Source organism: Stigmatopora argus, chromosome 13 (assembly GCF_051989625.1).
Source record: "Stigmatopora argus isolate UIUO_Sarg chromosome 13, RoL_Sarg_1.0, whole genome shotgun sequence".
Lineage (NCBI taxonomy): Eukaryota > Metazoa > Chordata > Actinopteri > Syngnathiformes > Syngnathidae > Stigmatopora > Stigmatopora argus.
The window spans coordinates 17,682,133-17,703,215 of NC_135399.1; the positions used below are offsets into that span (position 1 = coordinate 17,682,133).

At 44.9% G+C, this 21,083-nt stretch overlaps 1 protein-coding gene across 1 annotated transcript; it reads left to right on the plus strand.

The window, feature by feature from the left end:
* The first annotated feature begins 397 nt into the window (after nucleotides 1-397).
* LOC144086689 (phospholipid-transporting ATPase IH-like) lies at nucleotides 398-20,822 on the plus strand. Its single transcript, XM_077616719.1, has 30 exons — nucleotides 398-516; nucleotides 6,667-6,789; nucleotides 7,581-7,670; nucleotides 7,944-8,024; nucleotides 8,423-8,530; nucleotides 9,354-9,482; nucleotides 10,070-10,173; nucleotides 10,265-10,315; nucleotides 10,501-10,565; nucleotides 10,686-10,767; nucleotides 10,863-11,013; nucleotides 11,232-11,429; nucleotides 11,503-11,676; nucleotides 11,780-11,946; nucleotides 12,039-12,110; nucleotides 12,423-12,496; nucleotides 12,816-12,919; nucleotides 13,172-13,353; nucleotides 13,657-13,890; nucleotides 14,769-14,946; nucleotides 15,022-15,124; nucleotides 15,443-15,588; nucleotides 15,780-15,839; nucleotides 16,471-16,598; nucleotides 17,063-17,198; nucleotides 18,751-18,816; nucleotides 19,179-19,282; nucleotides 19,347-19,512; nucleotides 20,223-20,340; nucleotides 20,674-20,822. Exons 1-29 carry the CDS (start codon nucleotides 478-480, stop codon nucleotides 20,301-20,303), a joined length of 3,396 nt encoding a protein of 1,131 aa, XP_077472845.1. The 5' UTR covers nucleotides 398-477; the 3' UTR covers nucleotides 20,304-20,340; nucleotides 20,674-20,822.
* The last annotated feature ends 261 nt before the right edge of the window (nucleotides 20,823-21,083 follow it).

The following is a 21,083-nucleotide window of genomic DNA, read 5'->3' on the forward strand; positions in this document are numbered from 1 at the left end:
GCGTCCAAACTCCTCCACGCGGTACCGACAGAACCGGGCGCAGAGTGGTGGAGGGCGAGGAGCCATCTTTGCCTCCGACGTGTTGTAGTCGCTCCAGCGGCGTGGGAGAATCGCGACGGGAAGGAAAAAGAAGAAGAAGAAGAAGAAGAAGCAGAAGAAGAAGAAGCAGAAGAAGAGGACGGGAGGAGGAGGACTGCGCGTAGGCTGATGCCACGAATATCTCGACAAGCCACCGAGCCAAAGCCCGGACGTGGCGGCGTTGGGCGATTATGATCGTAATGATGATGACGATGATGACGACGACGACGACGACGACGACGACGGACCCGAGCGGGGCGATTCGAGGGAGGTAGCGTCGGTCCACCACCGTCCGCCACCCTCCGCCACCCTCCGCGGAAACGTCTACGAAAATTAGCTATTCGCTTTGGACTGGAGGAGGAGGAGGAAAAGGAGGAGAGGAGGTGGAAGAGGAAGAGGATGGATTTCAGCCGGCTCCGGAACATCATCCGTCGATACGTAAGCTAACGCGCACGCGCACGCAGACGACACGCCGGAATAGATAGCGACATAGCGAGCCCCAGGAGGGATGGGGGTGGGCAACCTAGCGTCCCTGGGCCGTCTTGTGCCCACAGGTGCATTGATTTGGGCCCACTTTGAGTTCCAAAGGCAACAGCTGTTAAATCGTTAGACTTTTTTCAGCTATTTCAACTTGCAAAAACCTGTTATTTAGTTGCATGGCTAGTTGTAAATCTCCGGTCTCAAACTCGAGTTTTCGACAACTATATTTTAACCCCCCCCCCCCATCTTTTTTCACCCGTTCCCAATTGAGAATATGTGATCGGGCCCGATTTCCCATGCCATCCCTATTGTCTTCCTTTCTCCTAAATAGTTTCCCATTGTTTTTTCTGTCATTAGATGGCAGATGTACTTCAAAAAATGATATCGGTTTACTTAGCTGTAAAAAATGATTTAAAAAAATACGTATTTGGGTTGTCGAACGTAGTTACTAGCCTCGCAAAATCTCCATTTGGAAAGTTTTAATGGCTGCACGTAAACGCGAGCATTGTGCGCGCTAGCTCAATTAGCGAAAGAAATCCCCGATGTGTGCAAAGCATTGACTGGCCCTCAACGGAGAACATGCCAGCACGTCCCAGCATGCAACGCGGCTCGCTGAATGTGCCGAATAGAAATCAACTTGGCTGGCCCACTTTTCAAGTTGCTAAGGGGAAATTTCGCCACCACGTCAAATCAACTCCAGTCCAAGTGCCCTCGTATTAAGCCAAAAATGCTAAAAATAGGTTTCATTTTGCCATTTTTGGGTGGAAAAGGTCGATTAGGTTTTCCCGTGTATTACTTCTATACTACAAAAAGTAGTTTTTTTCATCGACTTAAGTTTGCTCTGCTGTGTGAGACTTAATAGAATACACATCAGATCAGCTACTATGATATTATTATTTAAAGGCAGTCCCAAAAAAATCATAGGCATGCAATTTTTTTGTAATTACTCGTCGCTGTCGTATCTGTTAATGAATCGTTTTAAAAATCAAGGTATTCAGTCTTAAACAAAAGGAATATGGGACAAACCAAGATTCAACAAAAAAATACACAGGTTAAACAATCCTTTTATAATTGCATAACTTATTTGAATGTTACACAACTGCTAATTAATGCTTTGTCTTTATTGTCAAGCTGTTTGATTTTTGTTTTAATATCGAGTGTAAGATTAAAAAAAAGTTATGTTCCTTTTCAACATTTAGTACTGTTGAGCAGTAGATACTTTCTTATTTTTGTATGGCTGCTTGGAATAGTCAACAAGTAATATATTTCCTATACCGTTATGAATCATTTAAAAAATATATTTTAAAAAAACAACGTTTATTTAGTCGTCCAGAAGAAAGGAAGAGTAGAGGAAAAGGCCAATCTAGCCTTCTGGCGAGTGAGTGTAATTGGCAGCTGCTTTCATGGCATCCAAGTGTGACCCTTAACCTTTGACCCACAACGTAAAAGCGTTTCAGGTGCTCGGAGTGTAGAAAGGTCTCGCTAATAAGCGGATGAATTGTTAGCTTGGTTTTTACGAGCAGCAGCGAGGGGGGGAAACGACGTGTCATTTACTCAACTCGCCTCATTTGTCATCCGTGTTTAGAGTGATGGCTTTTGGAAAAGAAGGTAGATTATCGCCATCTGGTGGACAAAGACAGGTTTTACGTCCTCCATTCTAACAGCTACGGAGGGGACTTTTACACTGGCGGAGGGCCGTTTTTCACCGGAATTTGGTCATAAAAGTGAAGACTTCTTGTTTAACTTTGCTTCAGTTTTTGGGTACAAAATTATACGCGTTATACTCGAATAAGTACGGGAAATATATTTATGCTCTTTGTTCTGCCAAGTTCGCTTCACTCGTTTAAAACATGTTCTATCTATTCTAGTCTTGTTTTTTAATACTCAAAAATTAAAATCTGGGACGTCTCTAATATAATGTCAAGCGATAATAATCCGCAGGCAAATCTTTTAGGGAATTCTTCCTTCCAGGAAATGTGTTTGTGTTGCGCGAAGGTCCGGAATCAATGTTATCTCTCCTGAGATTTATCCCAAAAGTGACCTCCCGCGTATGCTGGTTTGTTTGTCCATATTTGGAGCACGTGTGGCCTTTTGTCATGTGGTAATAATAGCTGCGGCGTGTCGCTTCGGCGTGAGAAGGTTGCGATCTGACGATATTGCTGGCGCGCTAATGTGTCTTCGCCTTTGCCCACAGGAAATACACTTGGAAGTACGGTTCAAAGGATCGCTCTTGATTTGGGACCAAATCATGTCATATAACATGGCCTTTAATCTGAAGGATTTGTTATGGATTGATTGAATGGTCTAAAAAAAAGAATTGACAGGCCAAATGTTATCCCTGTTAATTAATTAGCAGTAAAACGATGATACAATATTAGCTTGTTCCATATTTTCAAGGCCAATCCTCATTTGCAAAGGACAGTTGTGCCGATTCGTGAGGACCAGAAATATTAACATATCCAAAACAAACTCCTCACTCGATCTATACCGTATTTGTGCACTATAAGGCGCAATGAAAAGATGATCACGCTGGTGGTCAGGGGCGCAGCGTTGCCAAATTCAAGAGTTACATCGCAGTTCGAGTCGAGCAGGGGACCGAGCAACAGCTTATACATTTTGGCATTTGTTTTTTTAAAGTAATCCGTCTAGCTATTTTTTTTTTAATCCTCAGACTATGTATGATGTTTGCATCATGAGAGGCTGTGTAAACAGACTTCAGCATATGCAGTAATACCTCATTTATCGTGGTATATTGCTTACAAGACCTTTTATTTTTTTCCTTTTCATATGATACATACGCATAACGTACAAAATAATAGGTACTCACTTTTAGTCTTACGGCATCAAAGATGATGTCATACAAGACATCACAAACTTTTAAAATGAACCAAATTTAACATGGTTTTGATAACCAATGTTTAGATGTACAATCAAACCAAAAACTATCCTTTAAGCCAGATCTTTGTCGTTCTCTTCCTGGTTGACAAATGTCGTCTTAGTTAAGTAAAAGTTAAAGTCTCACAGGATCTCTTGAGTCATGCTTTTGGTCATTTTTTTAATTTCATACAACCATCGACTTTCCGCTGTAAAAAATATATATATATATATCGTTGTTGCTATGGCAATTAATGGTGTGTGTATCATCAAGGGCTTCTTTTATCGGTGTAGCGCACATGGAGCTTGTGTAATAGATGGCCATGTCACATTTGGTGATGTATTTGAGGCTAAATTTAGCTCCTCCAAATGTAATTTGTACGCTTCTAGGTGAAGGCACACAACTTGTACATATTTGGCTCATGTTCTCGTCTCAGGTGTTGTGCTCTATTTTAATTCTGGTACATATAAAATAGGTCAATGGGTCACCGTTAAGCCTAACTCGGATAAAACGGAACAAGAAATGCAACTCTTGTCACTGTACAGGCACCTTTTCAGTCCCAAAACAGGAAGCATTATTTTAACATGTGCTACAAAGACTACCACTAAAAGCAACGATAAAAGGCACATTTATTTAAAACGGCTTTATTTTCAAAATTAATAGAATATAGTATATTCCACTGTACTCCATTTTTTGCCTTGTTCACTTTAGCTTTTCTGTCCTGGTGATTTTGATTTCTTTTAGTGTCAAAACCAAGTTTACAGTTGAAATGACTTTAGTTATGGGTCATGTCAATGATCCGCTTTAAAAAAAAAAAAAATCTCTCCACCATAAAACACGGAGTAAACCTTGACCGAGACCACGTCCTGCTCGTACCATAATTTTTGCTGCATTCACGCTTTAGATGGATGTGTACGTACCCCGCGAGTGGTCGGCGACCGGTTGAGTGCGCGCTCTGCTTCCAGTCACAAAGTTTTACGAACGTATTTTCCGGACTATAAGTCGCACTTAGTTTGGCTGGCGCGCCAAGTAATCCTCAAGTGCAATCTTTTTTTTTTTTTTTTTTCCTCCATCTCTGACCACTGACCACCGTCTTGTTTTTTCAGGCTGTCGTTTTCAGAAAAAATCTTATGTTAAAAAAATGCCTATTTAGCCTGTTGTTCTCTCTTACTACTATTATTTTAACGGATGTTTATTCTTGGTCTCTGATCAGTTTAAAAAATGTCCCTCCCCAAAATGCGATTTATATATGTATTCTTTGGCTTTGCGATTTATAGTCCGGAAAATACGGTACTCCACGAATCTGATTCAGAGCAAAACATGAAAAAAATGAATAGATTCATAGACTGTAGACCCAAGGACCTCGGTCGCTAGTCATTTTGCGTGTCATTCTATTTATGCGGCTCCAACCTTTGCCCACTTAAAGAAGTTGATTAAAAAAACGAGGCGGTTTAATGAAGGATGCCAGCTCAACCTGTCCCGCGACGTCGAAGGGAGGGACGAGCGACGGGCCGCCGGCTTTTAATCAAACCTCTTAACGGTCCGTCCCTTTTTACGAGGGCTCTGCGCCAACGTCTTCGGGTCGCGGCTGGCTCGTATCGACGGTGACGCTTCCCGAGACAGCCCAAATTCAAGTGTGGAGATAAAGATGTGCCCGGCAACCTTTTTACAGTTAAGGCCAATAGCGCACTGGAAGCTTTGCTGCAGTAAAAGTGGCTGGGACGGCTTTTCCGCTAATGAAGACGAAGCATTCGCTGAGCGGCCCGGCCGTTTTGCGCCACGGAGCGGAGGTTGATTGGGATCGCTGAGGATTAATGGCCATATGAAAGCAGACTATAATCTCATTTTTTGCTCCACATGGCCACAATGGCACTTTAGGCATGCTTTATTCAATAAATCAAACTCAAGAGTAGGATGGACAAAGGTGGCTGTTTTAATATGCAAATCGAGGATATGTAGCTCTGTTATCATTTTTATTGCCAGCTTTGTGAAAAATTCTATGACGATAACGGGTGTTTGTAATGTTTTGGACTTTGTGTTTGGCATTTAGCATGAGAAAAAGCTCAGTGTAATTCGGTAGGTGCAGTTACTACACAACTACAATATCCGGTCATCGTTAGTACTGGTGGTGGTTTCGTAACTTGAATTGTTCTTAAATAGAGATGCATTATCCGTGTAAAAGCCCTAATCTGTTCCAAAGTTCCCAACTAAACCCTTTCAAAATAATCAAAGTATTTTAATTTTTTTTAATGTATGAGAAGCACACAAGAAAGAGAGTAAAATATTGATTAGCTCATGAAAATGACATAAAATGCACGCAAATACATTTTCTATTGTTGAAGGGTGCAAGTGAGACGTTTGACAACTGACAAAACATACAAAATGCGTACGTAAACACAACAACTTCAAATGCGTAATTCAAAAGAATGCAACTTTCTTGAAAAATCAAGTCGCCATAAGCACATTACAAAAAAATGTACAAAACTCCTTGACGATGAAGAGAAATTGAAGGCAAACAAAAAGCAGCAAGCAACCTTCTAGCCAATGGGACACCACCATGGTGTTGGGAGACAGCCAATTGGAGAGCCAACAGAAAGTTTATTTACGTTTCGGGGATGTTTGATTTTTTTAAAATAGATTTTCGTAACTTGAATTCCTTTTGCATGCCGAGACTTTTTCCCACGGAGTCGTTTTGTAACCTGAATACTTCTTCCGCCCAGACGTTTGTAAGTAGAAGTAAGTAGTGTTTGTAGAAGTTCATCCGGATGGCTTATTGAAGCTTATGAGTGTATCGGAGCCTTTTTTTCACGCTCTCTTGTGTGTTTCTGGGTCATGTCTCAGCCACCCCTCCCTCTCCATGTTATGATGGGGTCTCAAGCCAGCTGACACTGATGGCAGCTCGTCTATTTCGGTCGGCGTCCGGCGCCTGTCGACTGCTTTATATAACTTAAAGACGTCTACTTGGCGGCTCCAGCCCTTTTTTTTACATTGCAAGCTTTTTAGCATTTAAGCTACAAGTGCCCTCACTACATTCTATTCTATATATCTTCTATATTCCGTATGTGCAGATCTCAACATTTAGTAGAGCAGCAAAAAAAGGGGTGAAGCTTTATATCCTCATTTTTTTTCCTCTTTTTCCCACCAATTCCAATGCGCAGTGTCTTTGCGCTACAGCCGTTGTGTTTTGTCTTTAGCTGCGTTTCTATTCCTATCTTTTCTTCTGTCTCCATCAGTGCGTAGGGGAGGAGAACTGGGTCGACAGTAGGACCGTCTACGTCGGCCATAAAGAACCCCCTCCTGGAGCAGAGGCCTATATTCCTCTGCGTTACCCAGACAACCGCATTGTCTCCTCCAAGGTAACAAAAAAAGAAAATGCTTACCTATTCTTCCTGACCAAGCCAATATGGAAGTCATTTAAAGTGGGGGTGTCAACGTCAGTTTGGTTGGTGGGCCAATTCCATCTCATGTGGGGGTGGGGGGCGAAACCCAGCTGACTTTCTGTTGGTTTGGAGCAGAGTGGAGTAGTATTTTGTCTTTTAACCATTTAAGCCTGTACGGACAGGATGAATGAGCTACAAAGTGGGCTTCACAAAACGGTCTTGCAGGCCAAATCGGACCCCCTGGTGGGCCACAGTTTTGACACCCCCAATTTAAACAAATAAGTCTGTATGCAGTTATATATTCATACCTGTCTTATAAATGATTATGAGGTTGACAGGTATGTATATTATTATTATTATCATACGTAGAGATGGGTATGATGACAATTAGGCTTTTGTCGAGTCAATGATGATGACAAAGCCTATGTCCGATTATTATTATTATTATTACCGTATTTTCACGACTATAAGGCGCACTTAAAAGTCTTAAATTTTCTCCAAAATAGACAGGGCGCCTTATAATCCAGTGTGCTTTATATATGGAAAACAAATTAAAGTGTCATTCATTGAGGGTCCGCCTTATAATGCGGTGCGCCTTATAGTCGTGAAAATACGGTATTATTATTATTAAAGAGAGTGCACGAGCAAAGTGTCTGAATTACTTGGATATGTCTTCAATAGATTTTGTGTCTTTTTCATATTGAGAGTTTTCCTGTGTCTTTTTTTTGAATGAGTATCAATGTTTGTGTTTTGTTTGTGACTGACAGTACACCTTCTGGAACTTCATCCCCAAGAACTTGTTTGAGCAGTTCCGACGAATTGCCAACTTCTACTTTTTGGTCATATTTCTTGTCCAGGTAAGAACCAGGTGCATCGCCGTATCCGTCTTCCTGCCACCCCTCCCAGTCTAAATGGATTGGATGCCTGTCCACCATTGGCTCACGGACCGTCGTTTGCGTTCGACTTTACCTTCATTTTCAACATGAGCCCGCTTCGATAGATATATGTATATTTTGGAGTATTTTGATAGTTTTTCCCCTTGAGTAATGGACAAGTGGCATAAAGTGAAAAGTAATCACAGCCGGTAAAAACTGGAAGCTAATGCACGTCATTGGTTTTCCCCCCTCCAGCTCATCATCGACACCCCCACCAGCCCAGTCACCAGCGGCCTGCCTCTCTTCTTCGTTATCACCGTTACCGCCATCAAGCAGGTATACGACACACACACACACACACATACGATCGTTCCTAGCCCAGGACTCCAATGGTCCGTTCTATTGTCTGTCCATACGCGCATTCTTCTGGCGGCGCATTGAATATGTCTGCTGATGTGAGAAATATGCTAATGAATGCCCTCCTCTGTTCATCACTGGCGCCCCTGTGTGTGGGGAGGGGGGATGCAACGTCCCCCCCGCCGCCGTGATAGATGGGGCCGCGCTGGCTCAAGAGAAACCAAATTTAGCAAGACATCCATCTTACGCGGCGCCTCCAAATCAAGCGAGAGGGTCGCTCGCTGCTAATTGATCGCGCCCGGTTTTCATCATCGTTCATCCAAGCGGGCGCCCCTTTTATTTATTCATTTAAACCGTCGACAATCTCGTTGCGGCAGGGCTACGAGGACTGGCTACGACACAAAGCCGACTGCTCCATCAACGAGTGTCCGGTGGACGTGGTGCAGCGGGGGAAGGCGGTCAGGACGCAAAGTCACAAGCTCCGGGTGAGGATTGACTGCTGGAGCCCGGCCGGGCCTTCGCGCCTGGGTTTCTTTGCATTTTTCCACAACACGGTCCGATTACGGGGAGTCATCCGCTGACCGCCAACGTCCGTTTCGACGCGGTTGAATCCAAATCGACGTCAAAATACATATAAAACAAAATCAAATACGCCATATGCCGATATCCAAAGAGCCACACGTGGCCCCCGAGCCGCAGGTTTCCCTGCCTCTGGTCGAGATGCATGTTGGATGTTATGAATTGTCGTTTTTCTTATGATTTTAATTTTTTATTTGACTGCGCTGATGAAGTAAGACGGTTGTGGAGTCTCCGCCCTTTTTGTCAGTAGGGCTTGCTATCAGTTGCGTTTTATCGGTCGGTACTTTTGTCTTGACATCTGATTTAATCTTCCTCGCTTTAATCGCTGAGGGCAAAAAAAAAAAGGGTTCTTTGCTATAATTCGTCCATCCACGTGCAGACTAATGTGTCACCGTCCGCGGTGTTTTTTTGTACTCTCGGTCCGCTCGTCACGAGTGTTTCTCTTGTGTTTTGTGGATCAAACGGAGCGGATTAGCACGTGAGCCGCCGCCAGTAGGAATAATAAGCACCAATGTAATAATCGCGCCCATTCGCAGAGCATGCGTGGTGCGTACGGTCACCATGACGATAGGATTTGATCCGCGCCGCCCGTGTAAGCCGCTCGCTCGCCCGGAATTATCCGTTATGCAATTTGGCAATCCTGCCAGGCAGGGAAAGGAAAAAAAAGAAAAAAAAAAAAAAGCGCCTTCGTCTATGACGGGCGTCGCCGCTCTTGTGTTGCCGCGACAGGTGGGCGACGTGGTGGTGGTGAGGGAGGACGAGACCTTCCCGTGTGACCTCATCCTGCTCTCGTCTAGCCGACAAGATGGCACCTGCTACGTCACCACCACCAGTCTGGATGGAGAGTCCAGTCACAAGGTGAACGCAAACAAAATCAAGTCCTTTTTGCACATTCCCTGATTCATCCAAGCAAGTTACGGTGAATTTTGAAAGTTCGCTCGTCCATTTTCATCTGGGTTACGGGGGTGCCGGAGCCCAAGTCAGCCAACTATGGGTGGTAGGCGGGATATGAGGCTAGCGACCATTCACGCTCTTACCTAAGAGCAAATTGGAGTGTCCAATTGGCCTAAAATGCATCTTTTAGGCTACCCGCAGAAAAACCACGCATGCACGGGGCGGGAGGGAGGGGTTTCAACTCCAGACAGGAAGGTTGCTAACGAAGGTTCACCCTCCGCCGTCCTCCCACGACACTCAAAGTAACAACGGAAGGACGATGGGACAATCATGATCAGTGTGTCTCGCTGGCGTCCATCTTGGGTCAGACAGGCAGAAGTTGGGAACTTGTTCTCAAAAAGAACATAAATATCGCACGGCATCGTTTATTTAGGCGCAGGGGTGCAACATTTTTGAAGGACCTGCGCGTTGACTTTGGCCGAAAGATTTAACGAGCAAAGCCGTAGTCGTAAATGGAAACTAAAAGCTGGACTTTTGGCGTCTTCTTCCAGACGTACTATGCCATACCCGATACGATGGCCTTCAGGACGGAGGAGGAGGTGGATTCCCTCCACGCCACTATTGAATGTGAACAACCGCAGCCTGACCTCTACAAGTAAGCGGGGGAACGACAACACGTGGTGATAAAAGTCTGGCGCTTTCCCCCCCCTCATTGCCGCTTTGTCTCGTCTTTCTGCCAAACTCAGATTTGTGGGACGTATCCATATTTATAAGGACAATGAAGAACCTGTGGCCAGGTAAATTTTGCTTTATCTTCAACTCATTTTTACGATAAATTTCCCCATTGCGTTACAGCTATTTAGCCTAAAATTGTAACCCATTTTTTGAAATGCCTTGCTGTATTCATATAATATGCTCAACTTGTGTACAGCACGTTAGCAAGTTTGTCATATTCATTGTGTCATATGAATTTTTCTTCTAGACCACTCGGTGCTGAGAATTTACTACTCAGAGGAGCAACACTGAAGAACACACAACATATTTATGGTGATTATTTGTTTAGCCCTTTCGGGCATGTTCTTGCATGAAAGGATGAAATGTCTCCTCTTGACGCCGATGTTTATTTTTATGGTTAAGCTTTTTTTTTTCCACTTACAATTTGGTTAGCCGTCGCCATCTACACCGGCATGGAGACCAAGATGGCGCTCAATTACCAGTCCAAGTCGCAGAAGCGCTCCGCCGTGGAAAAGTGAGTTGAACGTCATCCCGGCCGGACGTCGGGGGTTCAGGTTAGGCTTGGTGGTCTCCTCACGGTGGGTTGTTTTTTTTTTTGTCCCCGACCAGGTCCATGAACGCCTTCCTGATCGTCTACCTGTGCATCTTGATCAGCAAAGCCGTCATCAACACGGTCCTGAAATACGCCTGGCAGTGGTCGCCGGACCGCGACGAGCCCTGGTACAACCGCCGGACGGAGAACGAGCGGCAAAGACATGTGGTGCGAAGCCTCATTTGATTATTAAAATGATCAAACAAGTTTCTTTGTATACAAAAACTATTGAATTTAAAAAAAGGCACTGCCTGTAATGCTAACCGTGTTTAGCATCACTCACTAAGAACTTGAATTTTCATTCACGATCCATCAAGTATATCAACGCTATGATTTTTTTTGCGGGTTGCGTTTTTAGGACGCGTGTTTTTTTTTTTCCTCCTCAGGTGATCCGCGCTTTCACCGACTTCCTGGCCTTCACCGTCCTCTTCAACTACATCATCCCCGTGTCCATGTACGTGACGGTGGAGATGCAGAAATTTCTGGGCTCCTACTTCATCACGTGGGACGAGGAAATGTTCGACGAGGAGCTGGGGGAGGGCGCTCAGGTCAACACCTCCGACCTGAACGAGGAACTGGGACAGGTAAGGCGAGTCGCTCCTGACCGACCTCCGTTCGCCCCATTTTTTCCTCATCGCGCCATCCGTCCGTCTCCAGGTGGAATACGTCTTCACGGACAAGACGGGCACTCTGACAGAGAACAACATGGAGTTTATCGAATGCTGCGTGGACGGCAACGTTTACGTTCCGCACGCCATCTGCAACGGTCAAATTCTGAGCGCCGCCTCCAGCATCGACATGATTGATTCCTCGCCTGGCGGCTATCGCAGAGTAAGCGTGAGCGCTTTTAAAACTGTCTTTTGATGGCTATTGGGTTTTTTTGACAACTACTGCTTTTCCACCTGGAAAATTGACTTGAATTCTTTGGCTTTAGGAGCACGAAGACCTGTTTTTCCGGGCGTTGTGTCTATGCCACACGGTGCAAGTGAAGGAGGAGGAGACGGTGGACGGCATCAAGAAGGGCATCCATCAGGGCCGGCCCACCTCCTTCTACATCTCCTCCTCCCCGGATGAGGTGGCTTTGGTGGAGGGCATGAAAAGGTCCGTCCGTCCGTCTTCTCGATGATAAAAATGATGAAGAAGCTAACAACAACAATGCATGATGGGAATGTATCTGTTACGATGCTCCTCAGGCTGGGCTACACCTACCTGAGACTGAAAGACAACCACATGGAGATCCTGAACAAAGACGACGAGATTGAAAGGTCAGTCAACTTCAATTTTTGGCGCTGACTTCTTCTGACTTCTTGGGTCACGTTTTTCCACCCCAATTTTTTAAAATGTTACAATAGTTATGTTCATTGATAGCTTAAATGAGTCTAAGGCAATTCATTCGTTCATTTTATGAACGTCTGTTTCGTTTGCCCTTCAAAGCTCATTTTATATTAGAAAGTCTCGTAGCCTTTCTGTAGATATTTTTTTCAAGAAAGCGTGGCTTTTGTATATATAATATTTACTGTCCTTGCATTAAAAAATAATTAACCGTTGTGTTAATGCCACCGCTTGCATTCCTTTAGGTTTGAACTGCTTCACGTGCTCAACTTTGACTCCGTGAGGAGAAGAATGAGCGTCATTGTCAGGTCCAGCTCAGGTAATTTGACAATAATAGCTCATTGCACTCACAAAAAAAAGCATTCATTGTGTTTCCCTTTTCTTCTTCTTCCTCAAAATCCCCCAAAATGTGATTTTGAGTCATAACAACTACTCCGCAGCATGATCATCTCATTTCAGTTTTGGCTTAGCCAATAGTTTAAGTGTACTTTACTGTTGTTTTCATCACAATATATAGTAAGTTAAATTGTTATAAGAAATGAACTGAAATTGGGGAATATTGCACACTAATGACACACAGTGGTTGGTTGGGGAATTGTATTGGCGTACTTCAAATGTATTTATTTGTATGTTTTCAGGGGAATACTTTCTGTTCTGCAAGGGGGCCGACTCCGCCATTTTTCCTGTGGTGGTCTCGGGCAAGGTGGAGCAGGTGAAAGCTCGCGTGGAGCAAAATGCTGTGGTAAGTGCCACATAAATGCTGTTTCAAAGTGGACCCCATCATGAATTACCCTATTTTTCACAGTAGCCAAAGGAAAGGAGGGGAAAAATGTGCGGATATTCAATTCTTTTTTCCCCCTTCAAATAAGTGATTGATGTTCTGCAGAACATTGTGACTGAAGGCTGCCGTGATTAACATAAATGTGTCATTCATAACACAACCGACTGGTCGCATGGAGCTAACGGGCTATGTCTATTGTTTCCATGGAAACAGGAGGGCCTGCGGACCTTGTGCGTGGCCTACAAGAGGCTGTCGGAGTCCGAGTACCAGGACGCGTGCCGCCACCTGACGGACGCCAAGCTGGCTCTGCAGGACAGGGAGGAGCGGCTGGCTCAGGCTTACCACGTCATCGAGAGAGAATTTGTGCTCCTGGGTGCCACGGCCGTGGAGGACAGGTTAGTTGGAAAAAACAGGACAGGACGTCTTTCCCGTGACCATGACCGGCCTTCCCCGGCTTTCTTTGTCTTTCACACTGAGACAAAAAGGCCTGGCATTGATTATCAGTCGGCTCGAAAGCTTATCGATTGCCGGCCTGTCACTTTGACCTAATAGATAAACCAAAGACGCGGTTGGACAGCGGGTGCTTGCGCATTGATAACTTATCATCACTTACTGGATTGATTGGCTTTTAATGAAAGCCTTATCCTCCAGTTCTCGTCCCCTCTAAAGTCAATTTTTTCTGGCTTACCAATACGCAGGCTCCAGGAGAAAGCGGCCGACACCATCGAGTCGCTGCACAAGGCGGGCATCAAAGTTTGGGTGCTGACGGGAGACAAAATGGAGACGGCGGCGGCCACCTGCTACGCTAGCAAGCTGTTTCGCCGCAGCACTCAAATCCTGGAGTTGACCAAGAAGCGTACCGAGGAGCAGAGTCTGCACGATGTTTTGTTCGAGCTCAACAGGACGGTTCTCAGGCACCGATCCATTTCTGGGTAAGGGCTAAAGCTTCTAAAATAATACATTTTATTATGTGAGCGAAAGACTGGCTAACTGGGCGCAACGTCGTCTGAGTGTTAAATCCATCAGTTAGCATATGTTCGCGTGGTTTGGTCAACTTTCAGCGTAGGGTCTTTATCTTATCGGCTACTTGGGTGCTTTGGCAATTACAAAAGAAAATGGACCTGTTGACACTTAAAAAAAATCTGGTGTTAACATCCCCAGATTTTTTTTCTATGTTTCATTGGGTCTCATTTTTTTTCCTGTGTCAGAGATATCTAGATTTTTTTTCAATTTCTTTGAGTCTCAATTTTTCCAAGTGTGAAAATGTTTATTGTGTTATATACTGCAGCAGTAGAAGCAGGGATGTCCAAATATGGTTCACCATGAGCATTTTCCTTTTTGCAAGTGGTGCTTCTCCAAGTATGATTGGAGCGCCAGCAGTGGTAGCTTGGCTCCCCCTAGTGCCGTAGCCAAAATTGTCTCCCTTGGTCTTTTTCCATCATCTGAGTGCCGTTTATCAATGATAGTTTACCGTATTTACTCGCATATAAGCCGCCCCCACGTAAAAAAGCCGCACCCTTAAAATTGTTGAATTTGACCATTTCTGGCGTATAAGCCGCCCCCCTTTTTCACAATTTTCACCTCCATATTCATGGTTTTAAAAGGGAGTACAAATGTGTCTTAAGAAAATCATCACACGTGGTATTTCTGAGATACTGTATGAATCAAAAGCACGTTATTAGGGTTGATATCATAAGGAATTAATTCATCCAGTAATGGTTGTTTTCTTACTGCAAAACAGAAAATACCCAACAAATTGTAAATATTTTGCCGACATCTACTAGTGATTATTATTATTATTTTTAAACAGCTTGAGTGTGGATTGCTTGGATTTCGGGCTGATCATCGACGGGGCCACGCTGTCGGCCGTCCTCAAACCCAAGCAGGACGTCGCCGGCCACGGGAACTACCGCGAGATCTTCCTGGAGATCTGTCGCAACTGCAGCGCCGTGCTGTGCTGTCGCATGGCGCCGCTGCAAAAGGCCCAGGTGAGAAATGGCGCCCGGCGCGGACGTCGAGGCGGGAGGCAGCCGCTGTAACCGAGCTCTTTTCCCATTGGTCAGATTGTGAAGCTGATCAAAGCCTCCAAAGAGCACCCCATTACGCTCGCCGTTGGAGACGGAGCCAATGACGTCAGCATGATTTTAGAAGCGCACGTTGGCATCGGTGAGCTCATTTCGCATTTGTATTATAGTATATAGTCTGCAAAATACAGTAGTCATTTTTTGGGGGGTCAGTCCTGTTTCTATCCCTATTACCCTAATGCCCTAATAATAATTTAAAAAAATATATAAAATCTTTTTCCAATTCTCAAGGATTTTTTTCTACACAGATATTATGAACTAAATACCTCTGAAAATGTTATCCAAAAGCCAGGATCATCATCATCTTTATCAAAGATTCTAAGCTGGCCCGCGTAGACAAAAACTGGTTGTAAAGAGCAAGTCAGGTCCACTTAAGGAGCGTTTGGGCGTGTCTCGGCAGGCATCATGGGAAAAGAAGGTCGTCAGGCGGCCAGGAACAGCGACTACGCCATCCCCAAGTTCAAACACCTGAAGAAAATGCTGCTGGTTCACGGCCACTACTACTACATCCGCATCGCCGAGCTGGTCCAGTACTTCTTCTACAAGGTGCCCGAGTTTAAAGCGGCGGCAACGCCGAGCGTGGGCGTCTTCCGTCGCCATCTCAGTCGGTCCTTTTTGTTGATTTTTTTTTGGGCAGAGCGCCCTTCTTCCCACTCGATTCAGCTTTATGCGATGCTACAGAAAGGCGGACATCCTCGCGTGCATAAACTTAAGCTCCTTATTTTAAATCTTTGCAGAATGTATGCTTCATCTTCCCGCAGTTCCTGTACCAGTTCTTCTGCGGCTTCTCTCAGCAGGTAACTACCCAACTTGTCAAGTTAGCTCTGTTTCTGGCACGCTAACACAAATTTGTGTGCGGTCGATTGGTCGCCGTCTTTTGGTTGCCCGGACTGCGACAACGGGCGACCAAAAGACCGACGACCAAAAGACCGGCGACAAAACAAGATAAAACAACACGGTGTACGCATCAATAAAAGCCAACAATGGCCATGAGCAGTTTCACTGAGCCAATGTATAAGAGTTTGTACCCACAAATTAGCCTTTTAATAGCTTGGGCCAAGAGTGTCAAACTTGGTGGCAACTTGAGCCGTTTATTTTTGGGCCCAAAAAGTTAACGATCATTTGCCCCTCCCAGTCAAAATGGACTGGACGTCTAGCACCGTCAATGGCGTTCATTTTGTGTCAATTTTGGATCATATCCAATGAATTTGGGGGATGCTTCTTGTTCTTTCTTTGGCTCCGGCTGATTTGGGGGCATTTGCAAGTGACTTTCTGTTGCTTTTGGGGCATTTTAAGGTTCCTCATGAACTCTTTGGCGGCCATTTTGATGGCAAGGGGGCCAATGAAGTCATGTGATTGCGCATAGGAAATGGAGCAGTATTCACACAAAGTTGACCAAAGACTTTTTTTTGTCCCCCCCCACGACAGCCTCTCTACGACACGGCTTATTTGACCTTGTATAACATCAGCTTCACCTCGCTGCCCATCCTCCTCTACAGCCTGGTGGAAAAGCACGTCACCATGGAGACACTCAAACGGGAGCCCTCCTTGTACAGGTGAGGGAATCCAACGCGTGTACGCTTTGTATCCGGGTGGCGTCATGAGGTTTTTTTAATACCAGATCTCATTTTGGCAGGGGTGTCCAAACTACTACTCCATATTATATTGGAGTCAGGAATTTTCTGCAATGTCCTCTCGTCTTAGTTGTCATTTTCTTGGCCTTTTCCCCATCAATGAGCATTTTCTCTTAATCCTACAAAATTTGTTTCACTCCATTTTTTTTTGCAATATCTTTAAAATGGATTGACATCTACCGCCATCATTAAAAATGGAAAAGGGCAGAATTTTAAGTTGGCCCTTGCGGCCTTAATTCTTTGACAAGCGACGCTCCTCGGAGGAAAAAAGTTAGGACACCCCTGTCCAATCCTATTAGATGACACGCATGTTTTTGCGAGTGTACTCGATGTCAAGTGTTTGGCTACTATCCGTTATGCTACGAGCAACCTGGTTTTCCCCTTAGGGACATCGCCAAAAACTCCCTCCTCTGCTGGCCGGTCTTCCTGTACTGGACTTGCCTGGGCGTCTTTGACGCCGTGGTCTTCTTCTTTGGTGCCTACTTCCTATTTGACAATACCACCTTCACCAGCAACGGCCAGGTGAGCCTTTTCAACAAATAAAAAAAGTCTTTTTTTTGTAAAGTCAACGCAGCGACCGCCATTGGCTATGAAATGCAGAGAAAAATGAGATTAAAAAAAAAAAGAAGGGTTAATAAATAAAAGATGGGCTTTTTAAACTGGAAATTTTAGTTGACGGTATGGTTTAGGATGTTTATTTTGAACTTATTCACTGCCTTGACAGCCTACAGATGTAGAATTTCGCCATTTTTGGTCAGGCAGGGCTCCCGTGTACTTTTGATCAATGTAATGCAAATATTTTGGGATGGTTATTGTTCTTAAAAATATACTGTGGCGCTTCGGAGGGGAAAATGCAGTTACACAAATTTACAAAAAAAAAGTTACATTGTATTTTACTCCTCACCTCTAATAAACAGCAATATTTCAGAAAGTCATGTTATGGAGTTGAACAAAAAACATGTCCATTCATAACAAAAAGTCTTCTTAATTTGTATTCGATTTTTATTGCTTTGCTCGTGTTTTTGTTGGTTTTTGTTGTTGTAAAGCTCATGATTTGAACTTTTTTGTCTTGATTTTCTCACTTGTCTCTGCTTCCTCTCTTTATGTTGCTCTCCTCTCCTCTCCTCTCCTCTCCTTCCTTCCCTCCTTCCTTCTTTCCTTCCTTTTGACGCCTATAGCTCATGACCACCAACACGCAGATGGTAAGACTGTCTGTCTTCCTAGCGCTTTCCAGACGCCCTTTTGAGTTTTGTACTTCATTTTTTTGTTTTTCCGTTCCACCTTCATTTCAGTGTGTGCTCAGTCTTCGCCCCAATCCCCCTCAAATCCCTCGTTCTTCTAGACGCTTCCTCACTTGACGCCCGTGTTTTGTGGTGAAAGAATAACAACTCCCTTTCTGATTCTTTTAGACTTTAGCGGCTTGTCTAAAGTGTCTTTTTGCACTTTCACTGTGTGTGTTGATTTAGTGGCCCGTGTCGTTGCACAAATGATCTGGACTGAGATGAAATAGGAATACTTTCAGAAATATTTGTTTAAAGTCAAATCTTTCACCTGAAATTGCTGCCTCAACACATTTGGTACAGCTGATTTAAAATGATATTGACTTTAAGGAAATAGAAAGATGAAACTAAAAGTCCTCTTAGATAGAAGAATTTGTAGGTTTTTTTTTTAGGGCTTTCTGGAATGAATAGTTGTATCGAGTTTTTCAGAAAAGTCAAAATACTGCAGTCGTTTTGTAGTAAACTTTTTATCTGTGCCATGACACTTTCAGCTATGATCAAGTCATCCTCTTGAATTTACTGTGCAATGATTGGTCTCATTTGGTGAATATATTTCCAATGGCACTTGAGCAACGTAAAGGTTCCCCTTTTGTGTCGGCATGCTACGTCAACACGCATCAAATCATCTCAAATCCAACTCAACAGTCTTTTTCTCAATAATATTCTTGTTCATACTAGTAGTAGTATATTATTATTATTATCATCCAGACCCTTTTCTATCTTCAAGACAAACTAATACACCAATGGCAAATATGTCTATGATCCAGTGTAAACACCTTCCCTTTTTTCCCCAGATGTTTGGCAACTGGACCTTCGGGAGTCTGGTTTTCACCGTGCTGGTGTTCACCGTCACGCTCAAGGTATTCTTTGGTGACGGACTTAAAACACAAATCTTAAGGCGTGTTCGCAGTTGCTCGTCAAATTTCGTGTTCCTCAAAACCTTCTGAGCTTGTGTGAATCCAAAGCAGCTCATTCTGGTGCGGACCAGACCTAAAAAAAAGGTTCATGGTGCGCACCTTTCCAGCTGTTCTGAATCCAAACTAGCCAATTCTAGCCCGGACCAAATCTGAAAAACTATTCCAAGAGCCATTTTATTTTTTTCCATATCCCACCCAAAAAAAAGATGATGGCAGAAACCATAAAAGGTTGACGTTTTTCATTCCGTGGAAACGGCCGTATTGGAGCCCATTCCAACGTGTTTCTAAAGCTGTTGTTTCTCCAGCTGGCCTTGGACACCCGCTACTGGACCTGGATCAATCATTTTGTCATTTGGGGGTCTCTCCTTTTTTACGTGATCTTCTCCCTCCTTTGGGGAGGCATCATTTGGTAAGATGACGCCATTTCCTTCCTCTCTTAGCGGCCGACTCCTGAATTTGCGCGTTATCAACAGGCCCTTCCTCAACTACCAGAGGATGTATTACGTCTTCATGCAAATGCTCTCCAGCGGGCCGGCCTGGCTGAGCATCATCCTGCTGGTGGCCGTCAGCCTGCTTCCTGATGTCATTAAGAAGGTCCTCTGCAGGGCCGTGTGCCCCACAGCCACCGAGCGAACTCAGGTCAGAACGCATGGCGTGATTGGATCTTGGGCTTTTTATCCAAGGGGGAGGGAAAACGCAAAAACTTTTCCTGAGATATGAAGTGTCAAACGTCGAAAATCGTATTTGGTAGTGGATAAAGAGAATGTTCAGATTTTGGGATCCGACTGTGCAAAAATATGGTCTCACTTTCTAATATTTTCCTTTTTTACAATAGTTAAAGAAAAATACTAACAGTAAATCAACTATTAATAGAAATTATTTTCACATAAATTGCTGGGGGAAAAAAACATTGCTCTATTTTCATAGTTTTGATACAAAAATGCGTATTTAGCAGTTTGGTTAAAACCGGCCTAGTAAACTATGGAAGATTGTTAGTATTTGCTGCTGTGGTTTACGCTAGAGCTCTCCAAAGTGGTCCTGGAGGGCCGCTCTTGCTTTTTGTTCCAAGCGCAAACCTCACATGTTTCCCTGGCTAGGTTTAGCACGCCATTGTTGAGCAAAATGCCGGCTAAATTCTTCTCTGGTTTCTGCTTGAATGGAAGCACTGACAGACTCTTTCTTTTTCCTGCTTTTTTCTCTTCACCTCTAATGAACAACCATAACCACCACATTTCCACCGTCCAACATCCACTCTTTTTTTTTTCCTCGCCACATTTCATTCACTGTTCACCCACCATCCCTCCGCCCTCCATCCACGCCATCCCCCCCCACCCACGGCTAACCCACAGTCCGCTCCTCGCCCGTGCCTTACCGTGGAGCCCTCCACCATCTTCATGCTTTCTCAGTCGTCCAGCAGAATGAGTTTCTGATTGAGCCGAGCAGACGAAGGAGGAGCGAGAAGAGCAGGTGACTGACTGGCTTTCTGGGCCTCCCTCCGACGCTAACCCCGCCCCCTGCCTTGCTTCACCTAACTGGGCCATTTAGTCAACGGCAGCCAATCGGGCCCGAGCCAATCAAGTCATTTCATAGAAATGCTCAAATTTAGCTCATCAGTCCCACCGTAAACTGAGGTAGTCTAACCTCGGGTGGTTCTGGTTGAAGGTCAAAATGTCTATTTGCTGCCACCACGCATGCCATTTGGTATCATTTCCATTGAACGGAGCTAAGGACTATTTATTGACTAGTACTACTCGTAGAAGGAACGCTCCTCTGGCCACGCTGATGCGTTTGTCTCGGCAGGAAGGCGAGCAGTCGGCACGGGACCACGCGGCCGAGCCGCCGCCGCCGTCCTCACGCCGGCGTCCCCGCAAAGCCGTCGTGGACTCCTCTCGGCCGCGGCCGGGCGCGGCCGAGACGCCGTCGCTCGGCGCCTCCGAGCCCCTCCCCCCGAAACCCTTGGTGCGCTTGGCAGGAGGGGGGAGGGCGGACTCGCGCCCCCCGGGGCCCCGCGCGCTGCGGCTTTCCGGGGCGGGGATGGCCTTCTACGCCCCAGGCCCAGAAACATCCGTCTGAAATGGGACGCCGCTTGGAACTCCAGTGTGAGTGTGGCGGGAGGGGCGGGCAGACGTCAAAGGGGCGGGGGGACAATTTATTTGTACATGCGTTCTCCCCGATGTCCATTTCTGGGCGAGAGAGCACCTCTTCATACG

Excerpts from the sequence above, each read along its gene's own strand:
- LOC144086689 (XM_077616719.1), top strand. The coding sequence starts at position 478 with ATGGATTTCAGCCGGCTCCGGAACATCATCCGTCGATAC. Across the intron at positions 7,671-7,943 it reads TGGTCATATTTCTTGTCCAG|CTCATCATCGACACCCCCAC; the intron begins GTAAGAACCAGG and ends TCCCCCCTCCAG. Across the intron at positions 10,566-10,685 it reads GAACACACAACATATTTATG|CCGTCGCCATCTACACCGGC; the intron begins GTGATTATTTGT and ends CAATTTGGTTAG.